This window comes from Sander lucioperca, chromosome 19, assembly GCF_008315115.2.
Source record: "Sander lucioperca isolate FBNREF2018 chromosome 19, SLUC_FBN_1.2, whole genome shotgun sequence".
In the NCBI taxonomy this organism is placed as follows: Eukaryota; Metazoa; Chordata; class Actinopteri; order Perciformes; family Percidae; genus Sander; species Sander lucioperca.
The window spans coordinates 15,433,818-15,459,359 of record NC_050191.1 but is presented as its reverse complement, the minus strand read 5'-3'; the positions used below and the strand labels follow the sequence as shown (position 1 = coordinate 15,459,359).

The 25,542-nt window shown below is 39.8% G+C and overlaps 1 protein-coding gene across 3 annotated transcripts in view; it reads left to right on the top strand.

Moving 5' to 3' along the window:
- mthfd1l (methylenetetrahydrofolate dehydrogenase (NADP+ dependent) 1 like) overlaps positions 1–24,417 on the top strand; it is a 38,976-nt gene extending 14,559 nt beyond the window's left edge. For all 3 annotated transcript variants that reach the window (XM_031322151.2, XM_031322152.2, XM_031322153.2), the window contains 9 exons: positions 3,766–3,877; positions 10,491–10,630; positions 11,086–11,127; positions 12,219–12,322; positions 12,439–12,616; positions 14,186–14,293; positions 14,460–14,612; positions 22,803–22,921; positions 23,165–24,417. In XM_031322151.2, coding sequence (XP_031178011.1) covers positions 3,766–3,877; positions 10,491–10,630; positions 11,086–11,127; positions 12,219–12,322; positions 12,439–12,616; positions 14,186–14,293; positions 14,460–14,612; positions 22,803–22,892 — 927 coding nt within the window. In that variant the 3' untranslated portion in view covers positions 22,893–22,921; positions 23,165–24,417. The remainder of the gene's footprint in view (positions 1–3,765; positions 3,878–10,490; positions 10,631–11,085; positions 11,128–12,218; positions 12,323–12,438; positions 12,617–14,185; positions 14,294–14,459; positions 14,613–22,802; positions 22,922–23,164) is intronic.
- The last annotated feature ends 1,125 nt before the right edge of the window (positions 24,418–25,542 follow it).

Below are 25,542 nucleotides of genomic sequence, written 5' to 3'. Positions count from 1 at the left end.
TATCTTAACAGTTTAGCAGTGTGTAGAGGACAGGTGGCGCTCTCAGAGGCTGTCCCATCCAGATTCATACTGTCCTCAAGTCCTTAATCTGACAATTCATACCATAACTCTGCCTCTCACATCTGGCTTTAATTTAGCTTTTATAACATTACCGTTATGATCACACAGGCACATAAACAATTCTTGCATTTTCACTAACACACACACACACACACACACATACACTATATACCATCAGTGACCCGAAGCTGTCCCTGTACTCAAGGAAAAAGCCCAACCCTCAAGATGATGGATGGAGAAATGGAGAGGAGAGGAGTTTAGTGGCTTAAAGGATTGAATGAACCGATAACAAATCCAGACATCTAGCATTGATCTTTGGCCTCTCTGGTACAGCAAAAGCCCACTTGAAAGAAGCACCAACTTTATAAAAGATGGGCCCAATAACTAACTTTTTCACTTAAGCAGTGGTTCCCAACCTTTTCTTTAAGACCCACCCCCACACCCCTATCAGATGAACTCAAGTACCTCTTCATCGACACCACCCATCAGGTTCCAAATTTGTTCATTTGAATTTATCATTAACTGGATATTTTCCAACACTATTTTTGTATCCAGCTGTATACAGGAATTTAATCCATGGTAGTTCATATGTCACATTGTTTTTGACAATGAGCTTAATTATCAACTATTTTTTTTTGTATCTACTAATCATTCATGTGAATATTTGCAATATGTTTAAACTTATGGTTTTAAACTGAATATATGTTTAGATAGGCTTTTAGATGGTTGGACAAAACAAGACTTTTGAAATTTAAAAACATTGGTAAACAAATTGGTAATACAAATATTTGTCATTTACATCCCTATATTAGTATGTACAGTAAGTGTAATCAGAATTGTTTATATTTTATTTACCATTCTTGGTCAAATTGACTTGGCATGTATCTGTTAAACTAGTGTAAATGTTAGAGATGGTCTCATCACTTTTGAGATACGGCTAGTTACAGCAACGGTTTTCTGCACAAGCTAAGTGTATTTCTTTTGTTGAGTTGATTTTAAGTTATTAAAGTTAACAGTAATTCATATTAGCAGTCATGCTTCTGTTAACGGCTTTGTGTTTTTGTTGTAGAGCTATTTTTCGTTTGTTTGTTCTTTGTTGGTTTTGAACACAAAGCTTGGTTACACGGCTATTGGGTGGGGAAAATAAACACAGACTGGGTGTTTTCAAGGGTGTAGAGGGGGTGGAGTGTTGCATGCAGCAGAGATTTAGTTACTTTCTGTTTTTTTGGAGGAAGCATTGCGGTCCTGTTGTGTGAAACCGTTTCCTGTGTGGGTTTCCTGTGATTCTGGTCAGGGAACTGGTATCGGCACCGACCGGGCCTCAGAGCTCCATGAGAATTTTCCATCCAGCTTGACCGCCTGTGCCCTTTATGCCCTCTTCGCTTGTGATTGTTTGTGTTGAATACAGACACACATGAGAATAGTTGGCATAGGGAAGCGTGTGTGTGTGTGTGAGCATACGTTTCTGTGTTGTTTCAGATGGGGTTTGGAGGAGACATAGCACAAGAGGAAAAGGGATAGTTTTTGAACCCACGTCTCACTCCCTGTGTACGTGTCTATTAAGCAGACCTCATTCTCTGTGTTTCTCAAACATCCTGTCTACGTGGCGTTTCACCAAGCCGTCTGCATGCATCTTTCCTGGGGAGAGGCAGTATACCATAGTTTAGACAATCAGACCTGTGTCTATAGGCCCTCTTGTTTGAATCCTTGTGCTATCTGAAAATGGGATTTGAGGGATTTGGGAAAATTGTATTACTGTAGTAGCCGGTCTGCAGCTGGTGTAGTGGACAGTACAAGAGATGCACAAAAAGAGGAAACGATGACATGATCTCCATCTTCCTGTTTTTGTTCGTTTCCCTACTCTTCATAGTCCTGTGGTCCACCAGTTAAAGAGGTGACACATTCAACGTGTCATTTATTTCCACTTTCATCACGCTGTTGTGGCTTATTTATTAGCTGAATCTCTTTCCCTCATGTACGGATGTGGAAAGTGTGAACTGGGTCCAGTTAAAGTTCAGGAGTTGCAAATATGCATTGAAATCCACGTAATTTATGACGTATGTTCATTTTCTATTGGAATAAAAAAGGAACATGTTATTGAATGGATAAAGTAAGTAAGTAAAGTTTATTTATGTAGCGCTTGTCACAGACTGAGTCACAAAGTGCTTCACAGGCCAAATAAATAAATACATTATTAAAAAACATTGATAATCATAGTAAGTCACAGTAAAACACAATAGCACAGATTACATATCAATACATTCAACAATGTTGTTAAACGAACGCCTGACTAAAAAGATGCGTCTTTAGCTGCTTTTTAAAAATGTCAGCCGAGGCAGTCGAATCACGAACGCTGTGTTTGAGCTATGTTACTGGTTACTGATTGCATGGCGTTCGTGGATCGACTGCTCATGACTGTTTTCCAAGATGGCGGCCGAATGTAAACACGAACGCTACAGTCTTTATAATCTATCTTTTTAATAAACTGTCTGTACACTTACAAAGTTCTCAATGCTTCGGTTTGCATGTAGAGACCCTCATTATGCAACTGTTTAAGTGTAGTGCTATTTTGAGCCATGTTAGTGGTGTAGAAATAGTGATTTACCATGTGCCCCGAAAGCTAGCGTTAGCAGCTAACCACCGGTTTTGCGGTAGCTTGTTAAAAGCTAGAGACGCATTCGATTAGCATGAAAACATATTCCAGGAAACGCTTGACTCGGTACACATATGTTATTAACCCCTAGGTTGATTTTACGCCGGAATTGTCCTTTAATGCAGTTAAATGCTGCTGTGACCTGTACTACTAATTTTTATAGACAAGTGGCAGCGTTTGTCAGAGCCTTGTTAAATGGCTGATTTACTCCTCTGAGGGGAGGCTGTTTATGCAGGCAGAGGGAGAGGTATGCAAACAAAAGCTTAGAAAATCATGCAAGTCCTTCCCATCCTTCCTTTTTCCTCCCTCTCAAGGAATTCACATACAGTGTAACAATAGGTTAGTTTGCTTACCCCAGTTTTCTTCTTGAACGGTTTTTAAGTCTGTCATGAGTGCAACGGAAGGATTGTGATCTTGAGCAGTAGATCTTTCCTCTGCAACTGTATACTTTGATGGCTTGTCTGAACTGGATGCACACAGCAAAATACCTTTGAATGAAAATTGTATATGGTAGATATTTCAAAAGTTCTGATCACGCACTGATCTCTTACATCTATGGAGAAGTAAACATTTAAACTGTGAAGTCCACAGTCAAAGCTCTACTTTTAAAGATGATACCTTTCACATTTCTTTGATCTGTACATACTGACATGTTCATCACATGTATTGCACTTTGCACTGCCTCACTGAAAGTGAGTACTGGCCTAAGTGTCTGCCATAGGCAGTAACTTAAACTTGAAGTGCTCTTTTAGTTTGTGTGTGTGTCCAGCCTTTAGGGAGTAATCCAAATCAGCAGGGGAAGGAAGCCTGGCCCACAGTCAGGCTGCCATGCCAGTTGAGTACCTCTTAACTTGTGCCTACTGTTTAGACAATCACAGTGCCAGCCAAAGTGCATTCACACTTCAATATTTATTTATGTTTAATGAAAGATGTTGAATTTAGTATGAAAGAACCAGTAAGTCCTTATTTAAACTTGGTAGGGTGAGTTGCTGTGGGTTACACACATTTCTCAACTCCTCCTGCATGTTTGTGTGCCCCTCTAATTGTTGCAGGGTACGCCAGTGTTTGTCCATGCTGGGCCCTTTGCCAACATCGCCCATGGCAACTCCTCAGTGCTGGCAGACAAGCTGGCTTTAAAGTTGGTTGGATGTGACGGCTTTGTGGGTAAGAACACAGTCTGCGCATACAGATCACACACGCACGCACACACACACACACACACACACACACACACACACACACACACACACACACACACACACAAGCTAAAGCTGATGCACAACCACACAACGATGACAGACAACAAGATGTTGAGTCTAGGAGCCCCAGATGTGGAGGAATTTAAAGCGTAAGTTTCCTTAGCAGGGCAGATTAAACTATAACTTATAATTTACTCCAGTCATGAACTTCAGCTTGCTCCCCTGCTGTTGCAAGCTTTGGTCTACATTCATCTTATTTCTGTTGCTGGCTCTGGTCTAACTGCCTCTGGTTGACTAGTGTGCTGCTCAGGTGTCTTGCTGCTGCTGCGTAACTTTCTAGGAAACGGGTGGAAAGATTGCGTAAAAAAAAAACACAGGACAGAGGAAGGAAGCTGATTGATAATCTTAAGAGCCGCTGGAATGCTTTAGAGTAAACCACACTAATCCCTTCAACGTCAAAAGCATACTTGAATATTTCCATTTTTATCTGTCTATCTATCCCGCTGCTGGCTTTCTGTCATTTACTTTGGCTGCCAATATATGTTTGGAATGTACGTGTGTTTGCGTGTGTGTTTTGAGCTGTTCAGGTGATTTTTATATACATGCAAATCATCAAGGCTTATATTTATGTGTATGTAAAATAGTTTTCTGTGTGAGAGCAGTAAAAGGAGAAGGTTGACTCTTTGGGCATACACAACATTTGCACACGCTGTCATCTGTTAGCTGGGCAAATGTGTAGGCAGCTTGAGAGAGTTGGGTTTCACAACACTGGAGCAGAGAAGCAAGGAGGCTTGTATGCGTTTCATACTTCCACCTCTCGACCCCACTTGTTTTCCATCTGTCCGTCTCGTTCCCTCCCTTCCCTGTCTGTGTGTTTGTTACCTGACTCATAGGTATGCCAGGAACGCGACCTCCCTCTGCAGCTGGGATGCATGTACCCCCCCTCTCTCCCACTCCCTCCCTCTCAGGCTCTTTTCTCTGACGCTACAAACTTTGCCTTTTTAGCTAGCACCACTGAAAATAATAATAATGCAACAGTGAAGATAAGGAAATTAATATTCCTGCAAATACAGTCTGGAACGACAAGTAAGCTCTTTGTTTATTACAGCTTGGGTCTTATTTTCTGTTTTGGTTATCATTTTATTGGTTATGAAAACATTATACACACCAAAATAATTACTAAAATCTTGAGACATGATGACATCCCAACAAACTGACGGGATTTAGCTAGATTGCCTAAACCACTTCATTTGGAGGTGAAACGGAAAGTGCACTCGAAATGTCGCTCCAAGTTAAACAGGATAGACTGTAATGGAACAGACTGTTGTCTTTTCTTTACCAATAAGTTTGGCTCAATATTAACATTGGATCAAATGTGAAAGGGATCACTTGTAGTAACAAACCCACAAAAAATGATCACCCAACTGTGCAGTTCATTTGTTTTTGCATATTCCATGAGGCCAGAAACACAAACCCAAATAAATGCTAATGTTGCTCCATGTCTATTGAAGGTCTAAATAAGCAACTGTTTGCTAACAAGTTTGCCATATCAACTTTATATGGTGATATGTCAACATTGGGTTTACAGCTTGTTTCTGCAAGTGGCCCTAAAATCCGTAAATGCAGGTTTAAAACCATACATGTCAAGTTCTTTCTTTTTTTTTTTTTATATCTCCCAGTATCACGAATCTCATGAACACTTTCTCAAATTAATAAATCTTTAAATTGGATGAAGACAAACTCTGTGCTGTAATGTTGTTATAGAAATGGATAGGACAATAAAGATATACTGGCCAAAACCCAAACTGACTGTGTAATAAACTAAAATTATTCTTTGTCTTTGACATTGTTACCACACCACAGTGTCTTACTACTTAATCTCAAGTAATATACAGTTCAGTTTTAATTATCTTTGCAAACACCTCATGTGGCAAAGGAAGTACGTGAACTTGCTGTGAACTCAGTGTGGGTTGTTGGGATGTGTATGACCATACTCTTGGCCATGCTTTATCATGCTCTGTATTATTGTGGGTTTTTCAAGTTACTTTGGAATCTTGATTTAAAACTGAGAAGTACTGCTATTAGAGGGGGCTGCTGGGGGGTGAATTCCTCATGCCAGATGTGAGGGATTCCTGTATCATTAACAGTCTGGAGTACTGAAGGCAGATGACCCCCTGACACTGCCTTACTAAGATTTCCCACAACGCAGAGCCTCCCTGAAATAAAGTAACAAATCGTCATCGTTTGGGCTTTTAGAGAAGTGGCCACCGAGAAATATGATGATGATGTATGTGTTATTCAGTATGTAAAACAATCCAAGCTCTACTCCCTTTTTGACTATTTTTAAGTCAAAATTAATTAATTAATTAAATTAATTTTAACTTGTCTTAAACTTTGAAGAAAAAAAAAAAACATTTATTTGGAAGGTTTATATAATTTAGTCAAATGGCCTTTTAAATTCTCTATCCTAGATTTCTGGAAAATGAGCCTCAAATAGAGATTTGCTGCTTGTTGTAGTTTTATATTATTGTACACTGAATATCTTTGGTTAATGGTTTTATGACATGTTAAAGACAAGACTGAATAATTGAGAAAAAGAATGAATCAATAATGAAAATAATCATTTAGTTGCAGCACAAGTAATTTTAACAGCTCTAACAGGAAATAGATGGTCGTGTTCATGTAGCCTACTTTCCAGCCTTTTCTGTTGCTGTTTGTATTGGCATGAGTGCTAATATACCAATGCTTTGACTGGTAGTAACACCATCCAGCTCTCTTTTCACTCACAACAACATAGACCTCTTCTTCCCCTCTTGCTCTCTGGCCCGTTCAAGGTTGTCACACAGAACAGGAAGCCTGCAAGTATTTCCTCATGACATCCTCTGGGGCTAATCTCCTGATAGGTGTAATATCGTAGTGGAAGGCTTGTTGTACTTGCTACTGTCATTATATACTCGCAGTTTTTGTCTCCATTCTTTTCCCTCCGGTTATTCTTCGCTCTGCCTTGTTGTGCTGTGTTGTATGAGTACTTCTGTTTGTGGAAGATCACACAATTTATGGAAATATCCACAAATCCTGAACCTAAGAATGTGATTTTCATTGGCAGGCTGGTTCAGTATTCAGAGCCTGATGTGGTGCTAACAAGAAACACTACGCTCTGTCAGCGGTCTGTAGTTGCATTCTTGTGCTCATCCCTCAGGCTTTATTTGTTGCTCATGGAGACTTCTAAGATGGAGATGATGCAGCCAAGGCCCCCCAAACCACAATTTGTCATTTATATTCCCAGAAACTAGGTCTAGAAATAAAATTGTGCTTTTTCTTTCTTTCACTATTCTCCTCTTCTTCCTTTCTCTCTTCCAGCCTCTCTTCTCTCCTCCCTTCTTTGCAGTCTTTTTACTCTTTATGCATCTCTGGTAAAATAAATCGTACTTTCACTAATAATGCAGAGAACCGCACAGAGCAGAGTGATGCATTTCTTCATGGAAACATCTGTTTTCTCATTAAAGTCTCAGAGAGATGTGCTTTATCAAGTGTCAGCCGCAAGCACTTTGAGCTATAGTGAATAACTCCTTTTCTGAAAACCACATATGCATGTGCCCTTGTTACCAAACAATGTTTTCAATAATTTTCTTTTTTTTTGTCTAGAATAGATAATATAATATTGGTATGGGTATATAAGAGGGTAGTCTCGCTTTGCCAGACCCTCCTCCAAAGCGCGCTGGAGTAGGTTCTGGCTACTCCACACAGCATTCGGGTGATGGGAGGAAAACGTGCTCTGGTTTATTGGCATTTCTTTAAACCAATCACAATCGTCTGGGGCAGTGCTAAGCACCGGCGAAAAGCTGCGGTGCCGCTGTAAAATAGGATTGGAAGGAACTTGTTTTGGTGGACCATGTGTACGTTTAAAAGTTGTTTTAGTCGTGCAACAGAAAACTCAGATTGGACAGATAGTCTAGCTAGCTGTCTGGATTTACCCTGCAGAGATCTGAGAAAAGATTAACCATAGTCCTCATAAATCGACCAGAGTTTAAAATGCCAACACAAAGGAAGCCCAAGGCAACGGATATCCGGCCTAAATGAGTGAAATCTGGCAGATTTTCCGGCGGCAATGGAGCAATCTCGGATGTGGAACGTCAAGGATATAGACTAATATGAGGGTGTCGTATGCTGTACAGATTGTAAAGCCCCCGAGGCAAATTTGTGATTTTTGGATATTGGGCTGTATAAATACAACTTACTTTCCCCATCCTAAACTAATTTTAACAAATCATTTCTTAACCTCACTCCATAAGGCAGCATTTACTGTGTAAGATAAAATCTTTGCACACAAGCACGTAAAGACACAACACAAAAGACATCATTTATCACGTTTATTGAATTTCTTTCCTGACATGCTTCCTAGTCACATTTCGTCATTATTAATCATCATCATCATTTCATCATTTTAACTCAATAAAAAGAGGGTTAGCTGATGACCATTGTGTCCTGTACACAGGCTGCCCACACAGATGTTGTAAAGACAGAAAGGTGAATGCAACTGGTTTGGGCTAGTGTTTAACAACGCACACCTCTCATTGGTGGAAGCCTTACAGTCTACGGTGGAAACAGTTGTCCTGGACTGCCCAGTGGATTCAGGGAAGATGTTCAGAGTGAGTAAAGTTTTGGCCAGCTGCCCAGTTGCAGTGAGCAACTGATGCTCTAGAGGGATATAACTTTGAAACTAATATATATTTATAAAAAAAAAAAGTAAAATGGTCATATCTGCACTAAACCATGGCTTTTAAACCAAACCAGCCTTTATCACTTGACATGCTTAGTTTTAATGTAACTGTACTCTGATTTTTTTTCTCTCTCTCTCTCGTGTTTTCACAGTTCATATTGTATTGGTCTCAAAGCTTTAGTGTGTATTAATGAACGTCTGTTACATTCAAGTCTTTGTCAAATGTGTTGCTACAAAGCTAAGTAAGACTATCGACTTCACAAAACACTATTTCTCAGTATGGCTATGTTTAGAACATGGTGTCGTGCGCAGAAACTGGAGTGAAGATAATTAACTTTTCTGAATCGTCCGTCATGTTTTTTCAATCCTCTGTGTCCTCCTTGGCTACTAGCAACTGTGTGGAGGAGGGGTGGGGGCGCGTGCGCGATTACTGAAGGCTTCTCATGTGGATGCAACAGTGGTGTTGTCATTACTTAGAATTCCTCATGAGGGCGACAGAAATAACTTTAAGTTATGAAATTGACTTTTTAGGCTTGACTAATGTTTTAGTTTTAATCAGAGTACATTAAAAGAGAAGGGCTAAAACTAACACTTAACTCATGGCTGCCATTAGTTAATCATCATTTAAACAGTATTATAAGAAGAAATGTTTAGGAGTTCAGCTGTTAGTAATGCACCATGAGTTGTTATAGTCACATGGAGCAACTAGACATCAGACATGACATGGTGACGTCATGTTGCATCTACCCTAGTCTGGCTCCTTGGATGAAAATTGATGGATTAAAACATGACATGTCCCTCCCCTTCCGCTATCTCCGCTATCTATTTTGCAAGGGCACCGTCACTGCATCTGGGGAGAGTTGTGATTGGTTTGAAGAAATACAAACAAGCCAGGGCCTATTTCCCCTATCCCAGAATAGATAAGCGGTATAGCCAGACCTTACTCCTAGGTCTGGCAATGCGAGACTACATCTTCACTACAAACAAACCCTGTAGAATACATTAAGAAGCATATTCACCTTTTTGGTGGTGTATGTGCAGTTTATTTCCCCCAATCCAGAGTTCAAATTATAGTTTTCCCACCAGGCTGCACTAGATGAAGCAAAATACACCTGGAGTCTTTAAAAACCTCACAATAGTTAGGCGTGAAAATCTTCCTCTAAAATTCTAGCTTTGTCCAAACAGCAAGTGTTTTAGTACAATGGTGCCACACATATGCGAGCAGTCCCACACACATACACTCAATAAGTAACACAAAACCTTATCTTAACAAGGCCGTCATTCCTGGTCGACTATTTGCTGTGTTTGGAGCCTGTTCAAGAGGCCTGTGTGTAGGGCCGCCCATATCAGATGCGCCCTGTCTCTTTGAGAGCCCTTATAGTGAACCCATTACTCAATACAGTGTTGCTGTTCAGACAGAAAGCCAGTCAGACTCACCTCTTATTTCCATGATTCGCTAAAGATTTCTGACTCAACTCAGGGCTATGTATATAAAGTTGTTCCACTGACAAATATGGTTCGAAAAGGTATTAGGGTTAAGGTAGAGAGAATATGATGAATGTAGACCGAGGACTAGCTCAAAATTAGGTCAGCTCATGTCAGCTATCACCATGAACCTCACTACCTATTTTAATTTCTCCAAGTGCTGCTGCTGCAGTTGTGGTACGGTGCAGATCGTTTATTTGGCAATTCCTAAGTCTTAACTTGAAGAGCACAAACAAAATACGGGTAAAAAAAACCTCTGCTTGATCACTGTCTGCGTATGCAATGTTTGAATGCTGGCCAGAATCTTAACATGCACTCAATAGATTGTTGTTAGAAATATTAATTTTTGAAATGGAAATCTCTTTCCTCACAGTGACAGAAGCTGGTTTTGGTGCAGACATCGGCATGGAGAAGTTCTTCAACATCAAATGTCGGGCTTCAGGGCTGAGGCCAAATGTGGTGGTGCTAGTTGCAACTGTCAGAGCGTTAAAGATGCACGGTGGTGGCCCAAATGTAAGTTGACACAACATAGTCAACAAAACATCGCAGACAGCCTGGCTTTCACCCACACATTTTCTCTGATGTTGTAGAATTAAACTATCAATGGCATAGACGCTTTCACGTCTTAACTAGCGACACTGTTATGTACACATTCTCAATTACCCCACATAAACAGTGCTTTAAATGGTCATGAAAACAACTGCTGTGCTGTTAAAGAACTGTAACTCAGTAAAACTTTAATTAATACAATAACTGAAAGTTGTCTTTGTGCATATCCATAGATAAACAAGAGATGTATACATTGCACCCTACTAAGACACATTACAAGGTTGCATGAAGCTTTTAATGCACTTTAATGGGCTAAGTTCTCCATGTGGTCAAATAAAGCTGTCCAAAAATAATTTATTGCTGAATGTGATTTATGACTGAAGTGTCTGTGATTATTTGTCATCTTTGTGTGTTTTCAGGTGTCGGCAGGCGCACCTCTTCCCAAAGAGTACATTGATGAGGTATGAGCCATATAAATATGCATAAATACACACAAATGTACACAAAACATAATAAGCATAGCCATTCTGACAAAAAGATAAACAAGAGGGAGACATGACAACGTGTAATTTTTTTTTGTTTGAGTCTGGGGTAGGGTTAGGTAACAATTACTTCCAATCAAATAAAAGAAAATTGACTGAGCCTGTGCCATTACATTTAGTCGTAAAGGTCAGGATGTTTCCAAGAAAATATTTAAACTCATTGACCAATGCAAGGCTCCAATTATAAAACAATCATGTGCTCATTAACATAACACTGTTTGGTGGTGTGCCTGTTTGTTGTGTTTTTGAGTGAACTGCCTTAATAGCCTTACCCTCGACATTCCCAACATGTCCTTGGGGCCCCTTACAGCTCCGACCTGCTGTAAAGATGGGAGAGATCAGGACACATTGGTGCAACACAGTTCACACAATATAACACTTATCAAACTCTTTGTGTGTGTGTGTGTGTGTGTGTGTGTGTGTGTGTGTGTGTGTGTGTGTGTGTGTGTGTGTGTGTGTGTGTGTGTGTGTATATATAAACTCACTGGTCTTTCAGGCAGGTTCAGCTGAGTAAATAATGAAGCAGTATAAGTTAATTGTGTAGCCTGTAATGAGAACCAGAAGTACTGGGGAAAACAGAGCCATGGAAATGACTTTATGGGACCTGTATGGCCTTTCTGCTCTGAGCCTGGGGCTACACACACACACACACACACACACACACACACACACACACACACACACACACACACACACAGAGAGTGAAATATTGGATTACTGCAGCCAAACTTGGAGTTTGCTGCACAATATGCTATTAATGTGCTCTGGAGTAGCTGGACTTCTGCACTCGGTAGTATACAATGTGAGAATGATAAATCCATAACTGCACACAGTAGGATACTACCAGTCTTATTCTATTACGGTTTTTCCATAGTAGGGAAGGGTGTTGCTCCGAGCCTTGCCCTGAACGACCAGCGAGCAGTCGAGCCGTTTGAGTTGAGTTAACAATAATACATTTCTAAACTTTGTTCTTCATTTTTGTTCCTTGTTCCTGTCTCTTTCTCCTCTAGAATCTGAGTCTTGTTGCAGGGGGTTGCCGTAGCAATCTCAGGAAGCAGATCCAAATAGCACAGCTGTTCGGGGTACCAGTTGTGGTGGCACTCAATGTCTTCAAGTAAGATGCATACAGTCATTAATGGACTTAAGAGTAGTAATGGGATAGTCCGTTTTGTCTCTAAATACGTAATTAATCAACAAGCACTGCTAACGTTTCCCTTGGTGATCCTTTAGGACAGACACCCAGGCGGAGATTGACCTTGTGTGTGAGATAGCAAAAGAGTGTGGAGCATCTAATGCTGTGCCATGTCACCACTGGTCCCAGGGTGGCCGGGGTTCATTAGAGCTGGCCCAAGCTGTGAATGAGGCTGCCAGCAGACCCAGCCACTTCAAGTTCCTGTACAACATAGAGGTGAGAGCAGATACTCTAGATGGAAAATCTGCATTTTATTTTATTTAAGATCCCTTCCAGACAATTTTTAAGACATGAAAATAATAATAATAATTTGTGTCTGATAAGAATTTTCCACAGTAAAGTTAAATTACACTAATTTTTCCTTAAAGAAAAATCCTGAATCTATAAATATATAAATATTTGTATTTCAAAAATTGAACTACTGGACAAGGGCCCTCATTTATCAACCTTCAGAGCGTAAGAATGGTCTGACATTGATAAATGCAGCGGCTGGAAACGATCGTAATTTAAATTTCACGCCCCAATATATTCTCGGTATTGAGGCCTCGCCCCTACAATTTATGACATGGCGAGACGTAATCCGGCTGAGAAGCGGCACTTTTCAGAGGTGGAGATTGAAACCCTGATGTCTCAGGTTCATTTGCACCAATGTGTGTACTATTTGGCAGCCTGAAAACTGGGATTAAAGGCTGTAGAAAGAATGTGGAATGGAAAGAGATCACTGATGCAGTGCATAGTGTTGCCGTGGTAAATCGGACTCCAGCTGAAGTTTACTTCATTTATACATCTTTGACATATGCTATAGCCTTAATAGTAATATACAGGCTTATATTGCAATCTTTTACGTTAGGTTGATAAATGAGGGCCCTTTTTTTCGTTGTGGCCATTAACAACACTTTTAAAAGAGAAACGAAAACCTGAAGAATAAATAAAAATGTTGTGCATCGTCATGTTTCCTGTATTGAGTATCATTGCCAAACATAACACTATACCTTTTAAAAGCGGCCAAGATGTCTGCTACTTCTTATGTTAAACTCTGCACATACAAAACTCAAACACCAAAGTGAAGTAATTATAAGCAAAACATATTTTGAGTGGGGGGTGGGCTTTGAGAATATAACATTAGGGGTCTTTTGCCTGGTGGAATGAAGTTCAACATGTCTTAGGAGGAAGAGAAAACTCACTAAGCCATAGTTCTGGCATTATAAATGGTATATTTAAAAAAATAATATTCCCTGATAAGCAACATTTTAGGAGGCTTGTCAGGTCATCAAGTGAGATAACCAAAACAAAATACCTCAATCTAGGGCAGATCTCCAAATTCACTTAAAAGGTTATATATATATATATATATATATATATATATATATATATATATATATATATATATATATAGTTGTGTTGTGTGTGTGTGTGTGTGTGTGTGTGTGTGTGTGTGTGTGTGTGTGTGTATACATATATACTGTATATATACTGTATAGTTCATATGCTGTGCGGCCCTGTTGACACAATGGTGTGCCACTTCCTGTGTGCAAGGGTCGTCAAATAGTAATGGTTTGTTTTTGACTGCAGAGAGCAGAGGAGAATAAAGGAATGCAGTCTCTAGTATGAGTCAAACAATAAAAGTCAAACATGAGTTTTTTATTTAATTCACTCTGTGTAGCTCTTATTAACCCTGACGTCATACGGATGTGTATTCACTAAATCTAATTTCCTCAATTATTTCCCTTTGACTGGAGTGCTCATATCTTTCCACCTGTCTCTGGTCTACCGTCTTTCCCATAGATGCCGATAGTGGAGAAGATCAGAACAATCGCCCAACAAGTGTATGGAGCTGATGACATTGAGCTGTCTCCAGAGGCCAAGGCCAAGATAGATTACTACAATCAACAGGTGAGATCACTGCTGCTGCAATAGCAACTGACTCACACACTGACGGGACTCATGCAGCTCATCTCCTTTCTCTGTGTCTCCGTGTCTTACTTTCTCTCTAACTTACACAAATACACACCCACACACATATTAACCACTGCTCTTGTTTTCTTTTTCCTGAAACCAGGGCTATGGTTCATTACCCATCTGCATGGCCAAGACTCACCTGTCCCTGTCCCACATGCCTGACAAGAAGGGTGTACCCACTGGATTCGTTTTGCCAATCCGAGATGTTCGTGCTAGCATTGGGGCTGGTTTCATCTTCCCACTTGTTGGAACGGTACGTAACTGTAGTCTGCAACAGTTCAGAGCAGAAGGCTAATGCTAACTTCAGTCTTTGTGCATTATAGTTCACAGTCAGAGCTTTTTGAAAGTGACTGGATCTACAAATAGATGTGATAAACGCATATACTGTAATTTTACTGTGTATCTAATGTGTTTGTGCCATCATTGTTAAGAGCAAACACTTTATGGGAGCTGTAGACTACATACAGTAAAATACTACATACTGTACTGTGCAATACATTGAAGTGTACCCGGACCACCTTCATATTTGGCTGTAGAACAAAGATTTGTATGTATGTGGATGGAGCAGAAATAACTTGTGGAACTTAAAATATATTGTGCCTCTGCTGCTTTCATAGCATTGTTTGTTGCCACAGCAGGCAACTGACTTAAGCACAAATCTCTAAAAAACGATTCTACGGGCGCCCGGATAGCTCAGTTGGTAGAGCAGGTGCCCATATATAGAGGTTTACTCCTCAACGCCGCGGGCCCGGATTCGACTCCGACCTGCGGCCCTTTGCTGCATGTCATTCCCCCCTCTCTCTCCCCTTTCATGTCTTCAGCTGTCCTATCAAAATAAAGGCCAAAATTGCCCAAAAAACAAACAAAAAAACTAGGGCTGTCAATTGATTAAAAAGTTTAATCTAATTAATTACATACTCTGTGATTAATTAATCTAAATTAATCGCATACATAATTAACAGTGCCTGAAGATACTTTTTAAGAAAGTAAAAAAAGAAAAGAAAAAAAAAGGGTACTAAACAACAGTTGGTGACATTAAAGAAGGCTTGTTTATTGCTAAGGCCATATGGTCAAAATTAAATGATTTAATAATAATGTATAACAATAACAATAACTTATTTCACTAGTAAATTGTTGTTGAACGACAAAAACAACCACCAGATGGGAAAAGGACATTTACAATAACTTCAAATGCACCACGAGGCTGTAGTTTACCAGTTTCATTGAAGGCACCGTCTGTGTTGTTTCTCCGACGGCAGCTGCAGATTGTTACATACCGGTGTTGAATCCTCTACAGTAAAACACAGTCAAACTTTACACATTTAGCGTTAGCTGTCAGCATTTTAACCATTTTTAATCCAGCTACTAGCTAGCGGTAAGCTAACGTTAGCTGCTGTTGAGTATAGTGTTAACTAGCGTTACATGCAGCGGTGTTTGTGTTACCTGTATCGTCTTCAGAGCATCAGAGAGAAGCGCAGACATATCAGTGGCACCAGATTTCGGTAGCCAGGGTTGGCAGGAAGAAGATTTTTTTTACAAATAAATGTTCCAATCAATGATCCAGGCAGCACATTTTCGTCTCCCTCCTTCATTTTACAGTCCAATGGTGGCTAGAACGGCTCCGGGTCAAACCTCAATATGGAATGGATTAATCTGCCTTATTTTTTTTAACGCGTTATTTTGACAGCCCTAAAAAAATTCTACACTTCCTGCTTAGCACAAAACATCAGACAGACACTGTTAGAGACTAGCTGGTGAACATAATGGAGTGTATAGCAGCGAAAGAGCCAAATTTCCCTGTTGGTAGAGATCAAAAACAAAACTAACAGGAGAGTGAATGTTGGACTTACATTTATCAGATGGACAGAAACACGACTCCCAAATGAATGATAAAGTTGCTCCGTAACTGCTGGAGTAAATAAGCAGCTGTTTGCTAACAAGTTCATCATATCAACAAGATGATGATATGTCAATGTTGTGTTCAAAACGTCATTTCACTGCTCCCAAATGGCCAAAACAAATCGGTTATTGTAGGTTTAAAGTCAAATCTGGAACATGTTAGGCTTCACCCTGAGGGCTTAATAAGTGTTTTGGCTGAGAACCATTGCATTTTTGCCACACAGGGAATCATAGCAAAGTGTTTATGATGAGCTTACATTTGGACCCTGTGCACACAGCCTCATGTATGTTTTCTTGTGCGTTTGTCTGTACGGATGTATTTCGGTGTTTTTGTGGGTATGCGTTGAAACGTCATGTTTTCTCTGTAGCCTGGTCTCAAAGTGACAAAGCAGTTATAAATGGCTACTTAAAGCACATTGAATCTAATTTGTACAGCTTGGCTTCCTTCCTTTACCCCGTTACTGTTAATATCCAGCTCAAACACTGATGGCTCCAGCTGCTCACTTTGATTTCTCAAGGTCGTGGATAGACATTAATTCTGGGTATACTAATTAACTTAACTTATTTAAAGCCCAATCATTACTTCTGGGAATCACAACCTCTGTGATATTTTATGTTGATGTTGTGGTGGTTTGTTGCAGTGAAGCTGAGTCACAGACTTTCCTTTTTTTGTCTGGTTTGCATCTTAATTCAAGCATCTCTCAAGAGCTATGGCAAACTTTATGTTCATGACTCCTGGTCCTGACAGCCCTCTTAGGATCCCCACATAGGATCGTGCAGGTGCTGTATCCATTTCTCCTATTCCTTCTTCTTCCCCTGATTTTGTCTCTAAACGACAATTTATATTTGCTTCTACTGACAACCACAATACTGAGCTGGTTAGAGGTGAGCTGGAGCCTCTTGGTTGATGATGGGCCGGGCAGGAAGGAAGCAGATTCCTAAGCATTTTGCCTCCTGTGGTTTCACCAGTGTGCCCTGAGGGAAAGGCTTTGATACGATGAGGCAGAGGTGTCAAGCACCGGGCATGCTGGGAAGGCATGGCAGTGTCTTGGTGTGGCGTCTCCCAAAGTCTCCCAACCTTGCCTTTGATCTGCTGTGACCCGCAGAGCCACTGGCACGTTGACAACCCTTGAACTGTGACTCCTAAGCCAAAGGAAGTCTCCAAATTGTACTTTGAACTCCTTGGCTTAGCCTCCGTCTGCCAGACTGATCCATAGATATTTTCAAGCCTCAGCCAGACAACGATTTTTAAAATGGTTATTTGGTTATAATGACATGGTTCTCACATTTTACTGTCTTCTACAGTAGTTCTAGATGCGCACTAGAAGCTGGACAGAAAACCCCAGTATCATGTTTCAGATTTCTAGAAAGGATGTTGAAAGAAAAATGTGTTGAGCGAGGCAAGTGGCACAGAGGCTAGCATGTAAAGGGGGCAGGACTGAGCATCAACATGCTCTCTACTGTCTCATGAAGCAATAATCAGTTCATTAAATTTGATTAAAGGTAGTATTTTGTTCATTTTTTTTTTACATTGCTGTTTCATAATATGCTGTGTATGTTTTGCTTTTTTTATAATGAAATCTGTCAAACATTGACAAACTCTCAGGTCACACATGACTCCCAAAGGGTAGAAAGATCTCACCAACAAAACTCCTGAGGTGGTGTGAGTGTGAGAAGAGGGGGTGAAGGGTCTTTACAGGGTGAAGAATCAGGAAGGGGCTGATGTCATGCTTCAGATATGTGAGGGAGAGGTCGTAAGCAGAACAATAGACCTCTTTAGAGTTTATATCCAGTTAGAGCTGCCTCCACTGCATCTTTAAACCCAAAACTGTTCCGATTTATAGAATTCCCCCCTCCATGGCTGGATATTCCACATGGTCACAACTGGTTAATGTTAAACAAGTTGTAGATCGCTTAAAGGGCCGTGATTGCATCTATAAGATAAAGCACACAAGACAAAAGTAGACTTTAATTCATGTTGGCCAACTTTGATCATGTTATTGAGCCAAAGACCAACGAGCTCAGTAAATCCAGCCATGTTTTTACTTTTGAAACTGACCTGTACTTCAACTGTAGTTTTACTTCAGTTCCAGTTAATCTGACGCAGAGATGGATAAACGAGTTACAGTGCCCAAATTTGAAGCTCTGTCCCTGTGCATCGAAACTGCAGTTGTATCAATATATTTTTCTTAGTGCTGTCAAACGATTTAAATATTTAATCACGATTAAGTGCCTTTAATGTCATAGTTAACTCACAATTAATCGCATATTTTTATCTATTCTAAATGTCCCTAGATTTCTTGTTGTCCAATTATTTTTTCTCATTTTAATGCTCTTATCAACATGGAAAAGTGGATCGGCTTGCTTTGTGCGTTTGTCGCCTGGCTTTGACGAGGGGTGGGAGAATTCGCATCAGCTGTGTGCTTGGCCATCAAGTGGTATTTCAGACTGGCCGTGCTGCGATGATAGCTCAGTTCACAACGACAAAACACACAGAGCACTTTGGTCTTGTCAATGGAACCATTTGGCAACTTTTTAAAAGTAAACTTTCCATTCAGAATCTTATTGGCATCCATTTCGGCGTCTCGCGCTCGCCACGCACTCAAAACATAACGTTAGCCTACTACTCTTTGGCCGGCTCACAAGCCCAAACAAGTGTGTGCGGCGTGCCCGTTGTTTTGTTTCCGGTCTAGCTACATCCGGTGTGGTGTTGTAGTTTTTCTAACGTTACTAGTTGTTGCAACAGCATGTGAAAAAAACTACAAAGTTTGCTAGGCCAAAAAGAACGTTAATCTCACAAAATAAAAAAAAGTAAGCCGTTAAAATGGGTTCGCGTTAACGCCGTTAATAACGCATTTAACTGACAGCACTAATTTTTCTCTGTGTGAGTGCTGAAGATTTATTTAGTCACACTTGAACTGAGTCCTAAACAAGACTCTGAGAGTGTCTGATGTTTACATCTTGTCACATGAAGTTCAAAGTGCTGCCTTAGGGAAGAAATTCACTTTCACAGGGGAGAGTTCAAACGAGACCCTTGAACTCTTCAATGTAACTCCACCTTTTTTAGTCACTGGGTAATTTTATCCATTAATTTTCACAATTGTAGATATAAATAGTTTTTTTTTATATTTACTCTCACACTGCAATTTTAACATTTATCTCCCTCTAATGGGCATTTAATCTTAAATGTCACAATTTCATAATCTCCTCAGTCCTCGTCTGTAGCAACTCTGCTATTGTTGACCGAGGCTCTTCTACAGAATCAGTGGGGGGTAGAAATCTAGCTACATTGTCTCCTCTAGGGTTTCCCCTGACAAAGACGCATTGTGTTTGGGCATAATAGAGGGACTTATTTGGCTGAGTGGAGTTTCCAACTTTAGCCACAGAGTGTTGTGTGTTTTTGCGATTGCCAACTTGTTCTCAGGCTGGCGAGGAGGACCAGCAGAACAGTGCATCCTTTGTTGCTTTCCAAAACCTTGACAGTTAGTCTTCACATTTTAGCATCTTTTCATATTTAAATGTGCTGCCTGATGCTTTATACCAAAGGGCTAAGATAATTTTGAGAATCAAATTACTTTAAAGCTGTTTTTTTTATTCTTTTGAGTGAGTTTAGAAGTTTTGAGTCATATCTTCCTGTGATCTGAGAGTTATAGTCCTTATGATGTTTCTTGCCTAAATGCACCCTGGGAGTCGTAACTAACTTCTCCCTTTACTCTTTATATACACATGCTTGTACCTTTGACTTTCCATCAAAGAACCAGATATTTTCTAACGCAGTTTAGTCTTTTGGACTGATGATCCAACAGGTAGAGCCGTAGATTGTGCTTCAACTGTGAGTCACCTAACATCGTCCATGGGAAAAATTAAAGTGACTTTTAATTCCGCCACCAGGGGCCCATGAAATAGCTTCTCCCTCTGAGCAATTTCATTAGTGACATCATGCAATAGTGTTCGGACATTGTGATCTCACACTAAAATGAGGAATTTAGCAATCCCTTTGCCATCATTGTTCTTAATCTTAATGCATCCATTAAAATAAAATGTGACGCATTGATATTGAATTCCGTTAAGTCTGCTCATAGTCTGAGTCATATTGATGGACGTGGTCAGCGCAGGGTCATGTAACAGCCCACAATGAGAGTGAGCAGTTACCGTCCTCTCTGTCGGATTATGTAAGCATGTACTCCTCATTTTGCCTCTTCGTTTACATGCAGAGCCACGTTTCCTCAGACAGGAAATTGGCTGGTCACTTCCCCCTGTCTCATTTTCACTAATGGGCCCATAACACTGGCCCTGGATCAGAAGGAAGGAGGCACGCAAAGAATGTTGCTCCCTGTCTAATGAGAGAGATAATTTAGTTTTCAGCTTGGATGGGAATTGTACTGTGCTAAACAATTCCTTCTTTTTATCTGCCATACAACAAACACTGGAGTTGCACATTTATTGACTTGAAATGTTAGATTCAGATTAGTTTTGGCACCTAAACCAAATAAAAAAGCCTTCAATTACACTGTTAACCATAGCATATGCTGTGGATATCTGGTCTCGTTGACTCACATGCTCCTCCTGTTCACGTCGCAAATTTCATTAGGAAGAATTTCCACTGTCAGTTGCTTTTTTTCTGTTCTTATTGAATCTGTCTCAAAACAGAACGATAACATTTTATTTTTAACACAAAACATACATCGTACACATCCCCCCCCCCCCGACATCACCACCTACCTATACATAATTTAAGACAAGATGAAATAATAGCCATACAATGAAATAACAAAATAAACAACAGACTGTAAACCAAATAAACATATTATGTATACAGTATATGATAACTCTGTAAGCACATTGCATACGTCTATCCCCAGTACATGGCATCCTAGGAGCCCTCCAAAGAGCTTAGATACTTCCCCCATTTTTTGTGTAAACACCTAATCTTGCAAACCGTTTGTATGACATTTTTTCAAATGCTGCTACTCTCGCCATCTCACAAGCCCACTCTTGGATTAAAGGTACCCCTTTGTTTCTCCATACTCTCAGAGGACTCTGTCTGGCTATCATTAAACTTGTCTGGACCCAACTTCTTGTGTGCTTTTCTATCCCACTTTCCGTTTTTTATACCCATATAGAGGTAGTAAATCCACCAATTTCGGAAATAATTTTCATTATTACATGATCATCAAAGCTTCACACACTTGATTATCATCAGTGTAGGAAAGCTACTGTAAGTATTAGGAGTTTCCACAATGCCACAAGTGTGTAGGATTAAAAACTCTGAATTTGAAAGAACCAAAAAAATCACTCACACTCACTTTAATAACGTTTCGGTCCTCAGACCTTCATGTAGTAAACTTTCTATAATTTATCTTTTTGGCTATTTCACTATTTTAGATATAAAATGCAACTTCTTTTAGCTACTTATTGGAGAAAATCCAAACTCATTGAGTTTCTCCATACCCCGTTCTTCTGGCAGTAACAACCATTGATCCATCAGAGCGGTAGTCAGTATTGCCACTATGACTATGTATATAGCCTCTTAACTTTTGTCTCATATCTGTGAGGTAGCCTTTTGTTATCTGTACTTTGACGACAGTGAGAACAAAGCCACCGTTGTCTATGGCTAAATTCATCACTGCTAAAGTGAAGGTTGTCCACACATTGATCATCTGTCTGCCCAGAGTTAAATGAGTCTTGATTATAGTCATTGAACCTGTAGTGGTTGATCTTATTGAGCGGATTGTAGAACATCTGTGTTATGGCAAAGGCTTTAATATGAGGTTTAAGTAATTATCTACATTGTAATCTTCTTATTTGGTTCTGATGTCACTGACATTTTTATGAGACTCCTGTTTAAAGACGTGCACAAAATATGAATCAGCTGCTAATATTAAATTAATTTAGCAATGCCCGGTTTCAGTTCATTTGTGGTGAGTTTAATTGTACATTTGTACACCTTTCAAGAGTGCTTAATTGCCTTTAAATATATACAGTGTCTTTGTTTTACGGACAGACTATGCTCATTTGAGCAATGATTTATTTCAGTATCAGTTTATATTTTTTAATACATTTATTGTGCAGCATATTCCAGTGTAGCTGCATTGTTTTGTTTATAAATATAATTAATTACACAGTGTAAGAGAGTTTTTTTCACCTTTATTCAACATATAAAATCATGTTGTGAACAAATATCAGTCACGGTGTCCTCCCAGGAGACTGTAGCACACTAAAATGGAACAGCACAAGAAGGATCCGAAAAAATGTTTGCTGTGTGCTTTTTTTGTGTCTTATGATACATTGCATTTGAGCTGAAAAAGAAAATATTTCAAATCACATAACATTAAGGGGATCGTTTTAGTCCTCAAAATGTTCAGCCAATCCTGCAGTGGCTAGTTTTTTTAAACCATATTTAATTGGACCCAACAACTTTGAAACAAAAGCATCATTTAAAACATTTGTTTGATTACAGCTGGATTTTGACTATCATGAGTTATTTTCTCTTACGCTGCCTGCCAATGAAATACTTACCCTCTGCTTTTGTTGTTTCCCTTAGATGAGCACCATGCCTGGCCTGCCAACCCGACCCTGTTTCTATGACATTGACCTGGACCCGGTCACAGAGGAGATCACTGGGCTCTTCTGAGCATGCTTCAATAAATGCTATTCTCACAGGTATCCTCTCATACACATCAACATAGAATATACCATTCCAGCCATCTGAGGGAGCATCCATTGTGTCATTATAAATATTTTACAAGCAGCTATTGTCTCTATAACTAGACTTTATTTCCTCCCTGGAGTTTTTAGTTTACTACCTCATTCACTCAGTGCCAAGGCTCCAGTCTGTGAGGCTACACTCTACTCTGACTTACACACACAGTTAAAATGATCATCCTGTTTCTGTTTTTTTCCCAGGCTTCCTGTTCTGTTCTCAGGATCCTCAACTTCTCGTGTGCACCATCAGACGCATCCATCCCCTGCATCTTTGACAGGAAATGCTTTCTTACTTCCCAGCAGCCCAAACTCTCTACACATTACATTAATATGCTCTGGGGGGGGGAAAAGATTACTGGAGAATTTGCTCAATGCTGTATTTGAACATCTGTGTGATATGCCAAAGATGACCTTCTACAGCCATATTGTCTATATCATATATGCAGTATGTTTATGCTTTACCTCTGTATAATGTTTTCTGAGTATGTAAGAGTTAGTTTTAAAACCATCTTGAATTTTACGTTGTGTTTACATCAACTTATAATTTCCTTTTTTATTGTGTGAAAACGTTACTTAAATGTCTTAAAACGGTGCTGCCTTTTTTTTATACATCGCTTAAGCTTTTAAACTGAAATGGGCAGAGCTTGTGTATTTATTAACTAAATTGCTGTTGTACGCGCAAAAAGCCATTATGGTGTTCATGTAAGCTCTAAATGTCCTAACCTGCTGGATGCTGCTGAATGTCCAAGCTGCTGGAGTGAAAAGTTACACAAGTTAGAATCATCAGTTTAAAGACAGTTTTGAGATATTGTTCAAGTATTACCTGTTATGTGTTGAGAAAGCTCAAAATTGAAATTGTTTTAGCAGAGGTGATGCATCCTGATGCATTTTAACACAAGTTTAGTTTGACTTTTAGTATGTTGCACTTCAGAAGTCGTCACATCTGTTTGTTTTTTTTAATCTTGAATCTTACTTTAATGACTTAAACAATAGCCTTTAACAGCTCATTACATATATGGCATTTGCTGTGTGAAATAGCACTTCTGCTATTTTCTCTGAAGGTTTCAGAAACGTTTACAATTACTTTATAATGTTGGTGAAGGTGGTCTGAATTTCTCTATATAACTTTATTTTACATTTCATGCTCAGATTGGGGTTTGCATTCACACAGCTGAAACTTACATTGTCAGCTGCTGGCCAACTTGTAATCTTGTTTCAATTAGCCATGTGATTAACATCCAGTGTTTGTGTGTCCTGACCACATCTCAAAGAAATGACGGGTGTCACTAAATTGTTACAGTTTTATTGTACAAAGTCTAAACTGAACATGATGTAACCAGTGCGGAGCAAACACATTTCATTGAAAAAAATTGGTTCTCATTTACAACTGTTTGTTAAACATTTGGTTCTCAAACGTGAGTGCCTTTCAAATAAACCTTTTATTTACTCCAAAACTGTGTGTTTGTGTTTTCACACCCAGCAATTGATGTGGCTCAATCCATCTGTTGTTTGGACACATGCGCTCTTTTCCTGTTACCCTGTGATGCTGCAATACAAACTAATTTTTGTCACAACCAAAGAAAGCTTCCTCTTTCTCACTCCGCTCACATATTAAAACTTGAATGCTTTCATCATTTTCTTCTGTTTTTTTCTACCTGAGTGCAGCTTTACTCCTCCAGTGGTGTTGGAAGCGTGCCTGAAAGCCAACGGTCGGGGCCCCCAGCAGCACCCCAGGGTGCGGCATCTGTCATTATGAGGTGTTTCAGTTTGCAACATGGAGCCAACATACATGTGTGTGCCTGTCATAGCTGGCATTCCACACCTGCTAAGTCTGTTATTCTCTGGCATTTAACTACAGCCGAGGCTGCAGGAATGCTACCATTTATACAGTAGTGCTCTATCGGCATATTTAGTGTGTGTGTGAGACTGAAGCCCCTTGTTTTGAGCTGATGACAGATTTGAGTACTTGGTGTTGATGAGGAGGGGGCTTCGTCATCGCTTTGTAATGTGCTGGAAAATCCCCATTTTGTCAGGTTGGAGTTATTTATGTTGAGCTTCTGTCTTCATCTGTTGAAGCCTCCAGTTGTTGGAGCTCTTTAAGCAGTTTAAGCACTCCTATTTAATAGACTGGCTAATTTCAGTACCAAGGACAGGTCACTTTGATGTCTGTGTGAGTGTAACTCAAAAAATGGCTCAAATGATCCCAGGCTGGATTACCAACTGGGCAAAGCAGGCAGCTGCTCCTGGGTCTGCTAATTTGTTGACTTGCAATGTGTTTATAAATGTGCATTACTAAAGTAAAATACCAAGTGGGTCTCGTATTCCAGTATAGGAGTACTGGTTGGTTTCTGGGTCTTTTTGCTAAATATAATGAAACTACCATCTGTGTGCTTTGGGCACTGTACTTGATGGGAACTTGGAGGCAACAAGTGCCTCCAAACTGGCCATGAGTGAATAGATGATGCTCTGGATAAATGCTAAGATTCATTTGCATTTATTGAGAGAAGCGTTACTATTTTTGTTAAAGCTCAGTTTATCTGAGTTTGTAAGAATACTACCCACATTCCTCCCTGGTTAAG